General features: G+C 44.6%; 1 protein-coding gene across 2 annotated transcripts; it reads left to right on the top strand.

Moving 5' to 3' along the window:
- Nucleotides 1-192: 192 nt before the first annotated feature.
- LOC120033530 (transcription factor Sp3-like) lies at nt 193-8,053 on the top strand. 2 transcript variants are annotated; one of them, XM_038979914.1, is made up of 9 exons: nt 193-361; nt 620-717; nt 2,260-2,493; nt 3,785-4,351; nt 4,617-4,778; nt 4,880-5,081; nt 5,181-5,370; nt 5,580-5,776; nt 5,893-8,053. In XM_038979914.1, exons 2-9 carry the CDS (start codon nt 649-651, stop codon nt 6,147-6,149), a joined length of 1,878 nt encoding a protein of 625 aa, XP_038835842.1. In that variant the 5' UTR covers nt 193-361; nt 620-648; the 3' UTR covers nt 6,150-8,053. The 2 variants fall into 2 exon arrangements, with proteins under 2 accessions (XP_038835842.1, XP_038835841.1); XM_038979913.1 differs by having other exon boundaries at nt 4,584-4,778.

Genomic DNA, 8,053 nt, shown 5'->3' with positions numbered 1-8,053 from the left:
CTTCAATTTCAACCATAGATTCCCAGATATGAGGTTCTTGTCTAAAAACAAACAGGAAACAGATATCCCATAAAAATGACGGACATATCGCTTGGCCATAGAAGTCTCACCAAACCCCAGAGTTAACCAATCAATTTTGAGAAGAACGGCGGGACTTCCTGTTACGTTGCTAGCGCCCCCCTTTTTGTGTTTCCCTCACTGTCAATCAAAATAGAAAAAAATCGACCCGAATTCACCGATCAACACAAGCCCGCCTTTGATAAAAGATAATCATGTTCGGAGTTTAGTTGATCAGATAATCTTTCGATTAATACCATCCACGATATGACTGGTACATAACATTTAACCCATCAACCAACCGGTGAGTTTGTACGTTACAACCGATAGCAAGGCAGGCGTCTTTTAATCTTTTGCAGGAGACCTATGCTAGGTAGTTAGCTAGTTAACAAAAGTAAACATTCAATCTGTGTCGAAATCAGCCTTGAAACCTTGTCGCAAAGTTAAGGTTTGCCGTTTATTCTTCATCGACTGAAGTTTGTTGTCTCTTTGCAGCCTTTTAGGAGCAGAAACATGTGAGAAATGTTGTGTTTTGCTAAATTTTCCTTTCTCTCCATGCTAGCGCCAGAGCAACATTTGAAACAAGAGGAAATGGCTACCGCGGACGTGGAAGGCAGTCAAAGCGAATTCCTACAGCACGGCGGAGCCTCGGAAAACCAGGTACCCCAACATATTCTATCTCGTATTTCGACGACTCCGAGCTACTACTGTGTGATGTTTTTAGCTAGCTAGAAGTTCACACGTTTTAAATGTTGCAGGGGGTGTAAAGCTAGTATACTTCCGCTGCTGTGTTCCCCGCTATAACGGCCACCCACTTTACCCCTCTAGAACCCGCCCATAGTGGGTAGGACACAGCCCGTCACTTGGTCAGGTCGCCGATATTTAGCTCGTCTACCTGGGGCTAGAGGGGTACAGTGGGGGAAAGGAGGGGTGAGTGGGGAAACCGAACAGAGAATGTGGGAGTCTGCACCGGAGTACAAAATATCTCCCCCCACGCCCATGTTGTAGCGATTACGTATTTTGTCTAGCCATACTAGCTGTATTCGTTGGATGATAGAAGGGAGTCTTCGATGATTTTTGTCTAGTTGTGGTGACTAGCTCTCGAAAACCCTTCTCCCTATGTAGGCTGTTCAGCTGTTACTTTCGCCCACATTTGGCTCCACAATTCCGAAGCTGTGTTTTAACATTTAGAAACGCCAAACATTGCTTTCAAAGTGGTTTTCAAAACATATGCTGATATCCGCCTTAATTTCCCGCTGATATTAAAGATATCTTTCAAATAAATGAAAAAATACTAACTGTAGCAGTTTTGCACAGATCGACAAACTGTGTGCCTCCAGTTGATGAACTACACTTCATCCCCAGTTATGCATACACACGTGTTCGGAACTCGCTAATTAGCGTTCGGAACTCGCTAATTCTGTCTTTGTAAACAAGCGATGTAACATGGAGAAATGGCCGTGTGGGAACACTAATCCTATAAAATGTGTGTAGTAATTTAACCTTTTTGTTCAAAACCATAAATAAAAAGTTCCTGATATGAAAGATACTGTACGGAACGTTATGTTTCCAAAAACGTACCGCAAGCGATGCATGTTAATGTTTAGGGCTCTTGACAAAACTCTCCTGTCAGAATATACTGTGCTGAATTGGGTAGGTGCGTTACATGCTTGAGGAAGTGTAGATCCTTTCTTATCAAACCACCTAGCTAAGCCAAAGTCTGTATAGCCAAAGTCTATAGATTCAGAAATATTTAGGTTCATGGTTGATTTCTCATGTTGTGACATTTTTGCCTTAGTAAGTGAAATGTCTTGATACTACTGTATTATTACTAGTCCAATGTTGCAGATACCTATAATATAGGATATATATTTTAACAAGATCCACAATAATTGTCTTGTCTACTGACACTGTATTGTGATATCAAACCATACTGCATGTCATTTTGCCCTATTCACAGTGTGGAGCCTACACCCTGGTATCTGTCTCTGTACCTCCAGCTCTCGTCTCAGATAGTACAGAAATGTAATTTCCAAATCAATATTTTGCTTCATATTCTTTGTGAACTACAATGCAACAGCATAAGACTTATGACCAATGCCTTCTACATATCTGTAACTAGATCAACTTTTTTCATTCCTCAACAGTGAATCTGAATAATAATTTATGAATGTGTGTGTGTGTGTGTCTTCTCTCTGTCAGACCACAGACATGACCGCCATCCAGCTAACAGGTTCAGACCGTTGGGAGTTGTTAACCCCGGTCTCTACAGGGAAGGATGCGCAGCAGGGAGTCGTCCACATTCCTAACTCTGGCATGATGACCTCTAACGGCCAGTATGTTCTCCCTATCGGGAACATGGACAGTCAGCCCATCTACGTCACAGCATCTGGAAACGACGGCTCAGCCAACGGAGTGTCCAGCATACAATACCAGGTAGTGTACTGTACACACACACACACACACACATGCAGATACTTTTGGCCATGTAGTGTATGTGGACATCCCTTCAAATTAGTGAATTTGGCTATTTCAGCCACACCCGTTGCTGACAGGTGTATAAAATCGAGCACACGGCCATACAATCTCCATAGACAAACATTGTCAGTAGAATGGTCTGTAGTGAAGAGCTCAGTGACTTTCAACGTGGCACCGTCATAGGATGCCATCTTTTCAACAAGTCAGTTTGTCAAATTTCTGCCCTGCTAGAGTTGCCCCAGTCAACTGTAAAAATTGTCTGTCCTCGGTTGCAACACTCACTACCGAGTTCCAAACTAACTTTGGAAGCAACGTCAGCACAAGATCTGTTCGTCGGGAGCTTCATGAAATGGGTTTCCATGGCCGAGCAGCTGCACACAAGCCTAAGATCACAATGCAAAGCGTCAGCTGGAGTGGTGTAAAGCTCGTTGCCATTGGACCTTGGAGCAGTAGAAACACGTTCTCTGGAGTGATGAATCACGCTTCACCATCTGGCAGTCCGACGGGCGAATCTGGGTTTGACTGATGCCAGGAGAGCGCTACCTGCCCAAAAGCATAGTGCCAGCTGTAACGTTTGGAGGAGGAATAATAATCTGGGGCTGTTTTTCATGGTTCGGGCTAGGCCCCTTAGTTCCAGTGAAGGGAAATCAACGCTGCAGCATATGATGACATTCTAGGCGATTCTGTGCTTCCAGCTTTGTGGCAACAGTTTGTGGAAGGCCCTTTCCTGTTTCAGCATGACAATGCCCCCGTGCACAAAGTGAGGTCCATGCAGAAATAGTTTGTCGAGATTTGTGTGGAAGAACTTGTCTGGCCTGCACAGAGCCCTGACCTCAACCCCATCGAACACCTTTGGGATGAATTGGAACGCCGACTGAGAGCCTGGCCTAATCGCCTAACATCAGTGCCCGGACTCACTAATGCTCTTATGGCTAAAACTGCAGCAAAGTTCCAACATCTAGTATAAATCCTTCCCAGAAGAGTAGAGGCTGTTGTAGCAGCAAAGGGGGGGACCCACTCCATATTAATGCCCATGATTTTGGAATGAGATGTTCGACAAGCAGGTGTCCACATACCTTTGGCCATGTAGTGTGTGTGTATATACATGCACATATCTGCAAGTACACTCACACACATGCACACCTCTGTTAGCGGAATGTCCATTACCAGGTCGATTATCATGTTAGCCCTTACACATAATATTTTCTACACACAAATGCTGAACTCTCTCTTCTATGTCATCCCTCAGATCCACAACTCAGATGGAACTCTGGCAGGCTTCTCTGCGCAGGGATTGGACGATGGCTCGGGCCAAATCCAGCTCATCCAGGACGGTAGCCACGGCAATATTGGAATCAGCGTTGCCACAACGACAACCTCTGACCTCCTAACGCAGGCTGGGCATATGCAGCAGATTCAGGGCGTGTCATTGGCCGGAGGCACGACCTATAGCGGCGCGGTTCCCATGGGGCTGTCGGGGGGTAACATAACTTTCCTCCCTATCAACAGCATAGACCTCGAATCACTAGGGCTTGCCGGCGCTCAGACGGTTCCCATAGCAACGACGACCGATGGTCAGCTGATCATGGGCAGCCAGGCGCTGGAGGGGCAGGAAGGTGGAGCCAAACAGCTAGCGACCCTAGTTAGTGAAGCTAACGGTAACCCAGACCTCTACGTGCCAACAACCTCATCATCCCAGCTGCCTGAGACCATCGACGGGACGGGGGTTCTGACCCAAGCTACTGCCGTGTCTGCCGGGGTTTCAGACCCATCCTCAGAGAACTACAACTCCCACAACCACCTGCAGCAAATACAGGTCAGTCATATGACATAATTCCCTAGGCTTCATTCCCAGCGCCCTATACCACATATAACAGTCATATTACGGTGAGCCATGATACAGGAAAAAAGTTACTAGTCTTGTTTAACTTGTCTTCAGCAGGTCATATCATATTACTATGTACGTTGCTGTAGGTCCTCCTCGGGACACTGTTCTAAGAGCATGGCTGAAAAAAATAACATGACTGAATTAAGTCTGTTTCATCCAGGTGTCCACCTCTAATGCCTCGTCCTTCTCCCAGCCCATCCTACAGCTGTCGGGGGACAACCAGGGGGCCCAGGGACAGGATCTATCCCAGTCTGGGCAGACGCTCCAGAGTGTCCAGCTCGTCAACCCTGGAACCTTCCTCATCCAGGCCCAGACGGTCACTGCTTCAGGACAGATACAGTGGCAGACCTTCCAGGTAGGTTATGTGGGTGTGTGTTTATCTGTTTCACTACCGTATGTAGGTGTGTGGGATCATACATGTGTGTAACTCTTTCTAACTCGCTCTCTCTCTCTCAGGTCCAAGGGGTCCAGTCTCTGCAGGGCCTCCAGCTCCCCCAGGCCCAGGGGGGCCAGCAGCTGACTCTAGCCCCAGTCCAGGGCCTCTCTATGGGTCAGGGAGGATCCATCACCCTGCCTAACCTCCAGACTGTTACAGTCAACTCTATAGGACAGCCAGGGATTCAATACACACAGGGAGAGGAGGCCGACAGTCCTGCAGGTAGGAACATGCATACGTATACACACACAAACTCCATCTTTCTATTTCTTTCTCTCTCTCACTCACTCACACACAAATTCTAACTCTCTCTCCCCACAGACATCCAGATAAAGGAGGAGCCGGACTCTGAAGAGTGGCAGCTGAGTGGTGACTCCACCCTCAACCCCAGTGACCTCAACAACCTGCGTGTCCAGATGGATGACGAAGACATGGACATGTCCACCGGGGAGGGCAAGAGGCTGAGGAGAGTCGCCTGCACCTGTCCCAACTGTAAAGAGGCTGGAGGGAGGTGGGTTGGAAAGACACACACAATATATTAACACACAAATGTATATAAAAAGGGTGGATCCTAGGCTTTAGCTCAGTGGGTTAATGTGGTTGAACCGGGTTCTATACACAGTAGGGTCAGTTTCAACCACGACAATTGAAATTCCAATGACTGCATGAAGTTGACTTTGTGTGTGACCCCAACCCTCTCTCTCGTCACCCCTTCCCCAGAGGGTCGAGTCTTGGTAAGAAGAAGCAGCATATCTGTCACATCGTGGGCTGTGGGAAGGTGTACGGTAAGACTTCTCACCTCAGGGCTCACCTCAGATGGCACAGCGGAGAACGGCCCTTCGTCTGCAACTGGATGTTCTGTGGCAAGCGGTTTACCAGGAGTGACGAGCTACAGAGACACAGACGGACACACACGGGTAGGTATACACACTAACACCATCTTCACTACATAACACAAGCTTAACCCTCACCACACTTATTCTTTCATCACTCTCTATCTCTTTTTCTCAATTTCTCCTCTTTCTCTTTCCAGGAGAGAAGAAGTTTGTGTGTGCACAGTGTTCAAAGAGGTTCATGCGTAGCGACCATCTGGCCAAACATATAAAGACTCACCAGAACAAAAAGGGTGTGGCTTCCTCCTCATCGTCTCCGCCCCCCAGCGACACCATCATCACAGCAGACGGAACCACCCTCATCCTTCAATCAGCTGCTGGCGGCCACAACCTCCTAGGCAATCAGGAGATCCCTCTGCAGCTGGTCACCGTGGCGCCCGGTGAGGTTATGGAATGAGGGCGTGGCTTATAGACTGGCCAATAAACAGGGACCGTGTGGGCTTTTTTCTCCCCCCCTTTGTTTTTTGTTTTTTATTGTTTTTTTATATATGAATATATATACGTAAATATATATGACAAATATATATATATATTTTAAGTAAGAGTTATCATGACTTTATGTTTGTTATTTGCAGTCTTTTTATAGGCAGGCAAACAAATTACATTCAATGTTGTCACTATGTACACACACAGACACACACACTCTCGCAAACATGAATACTCACTACGAAATGCCTTATTTTGTATTATACTGTTGTATAAAATGCTGGAGATGCATGTGTTTTTTAAGCTTTTGCAGATCATGTAGTTGTGTTAGGATGCAGGGAATAGGAAAAGTGTAGTAGCCCTCTCTCTAGAGCGATTGATTGAATAATTGATTATATTGAATCATCAGTCGCTTTCTCTAGAGTGTGGGTGTCTGTGTATTAACTCTTCACCTGAAGCGACAAGCATAACACCCTTTTAAGACCTTGTGAACACTGTCATAGCCATGATATAACACTTTTTTTTAAACATTTTTATTATAGAACACTATGACAGAGTTTATAACAACCAATATCTGCATAATGTCAGACCTTTGTAGTATTAGAGTTGGGCTTGCACACTGATTCTCCAACACATACCTTTTATTGGTTAACAACGTTCTGATCAATTCATGTTTGGGTTGATTGAAACGTTGCTAACCAATAAAGGTATGTCTGTGTGGACACTTATTTCCATGTAGATTTTTTTCCAGCCCTGTACCTCATGAAAGTGATGTGACCTCATGCTATTAAAGCTTGTGTCATGTGACATGCCCTGTGGTTTCAGGTGAAGCATTATTAGCGGTTGGATTGATTTGGTGATAAAAGTTGGCCATACATGCTGATCTAGGGTCAGTTTAGCGTTTACCCCCTTAATGTTTGAGGTTAGGATTTAGAGAGGGTAAGCTGATCCTAGATCTGTGCCTGAAGGAAACTTTGACCCACAGCAGAATGTTTGGGTCATCACTCTAGCCAACACGAGCACACTTGCAGTGCTTACTCAAGTCAAATGTGTCTTCAGTTAACTCGTTTTTTAATTTGTTTTTATTTAAAAAAAACTTTTTGTTGTATAGTCACATTTTATATTCTGTTTCTATGACTAGCTTAGTTTGGGACTTGTCAGAAGGAAGCATCTCAGATCGGTTTCTACCCATGGAATTAAAATGAGTTAAAGGACACAGGTCTGAAAATCGACTTGATTTCTCAATTGCCCACCCAAAATGGTGACAACATTTTGAACTTGCCATTTTTGCATTTCTGGAACAGTTGAGGTTCACTGACCAGTACATTGAACATTTCAAATGGTACATCAAATATGGCCGCCAGGGCACGCAGCCACTGCAAAACATTTAGTGCAGTCCAATTTTCTACCCTTCTCCTGAAGTCTGTACTCGTTCACTCACCTGCATGGATTTAAATGGAGTGGATTATGGTGGAAACTTCCTCCAGACATTTTTCTACCAATCCAATGCACAGATCTGGGTGAAGGGTAGAATCTCAATTGCAATATTCAGTTCTACTCATTCTAATTCTATAATGTTCCCACTCTCTTGCTAGTTTGCTACTCATTGTAAAGGAAACAATCATGCCATTATTATTTCTAAATGTTATTGTAATCTTTCCTGTCAGTATGTGCATGTCTTAGCGTCCACTTACCTGTATATTATCTTCTATTCACATTGTTTATAGAAGCCATTTTCTTTAGATAAATAATTTTGTTGTATCAAAAGCTTATTTTAATTGTTTTTTTAAAAGAAAGTGTAAAATTTGAATGTTACTTTTTGTAAAACCTTTTTTCAAATGGATCATAATTAAAGTCTGATTCCTTCCAATGACA

This window comes from Salvelinus namaycush, chromosome 40 (assembly GCF_016432855.1).
Source record: "Salvelinus namaycush isolate Seneca chromosome 40, SaNama_1.0, whole genome shotgun sequence".
In the NCBI taxonomy this organism is placed as follows: domain Eukaryota; kingdom Metazoa; phylum Chordata; class Actinopteri; order Salmoniformes; family Salmonidae; genus Salvelinus; species Salvelinus namaycush.
The sequence above is the reverse complement of the archived record's forward strand: the minus strand, read 5'-3'. Positions and strand labels throughout refer to the sequence as shown.

What these genes read in the sequence shown, in the direction of transcription:
- LOC120033530 (XM_038979913.1), top strand. Translation starts at nt 649, where the DNA reads ATGGCTACCGCGGACGTGGAAGGCAGTCAAAGCGAATTCCTACAGCAC. An exon ending in TGTCCAGCATACAATACCAG is followed by an intron (nt 2,494 to 3,784) that starts GTAGTGTACTGT and finishes GTCATCCCTCAG; the next exon opens with ATCCACAACTCAGATGGAAC. An exon ending in ACCACCTGCAGCAAATACAG is followed by an intron (nt 4,352 to 4,583) that starts GTCAGTCATATG and finishes TGTTTCATCCAG; the next exon opens with GTGTCCACCTCTAATGCCTC.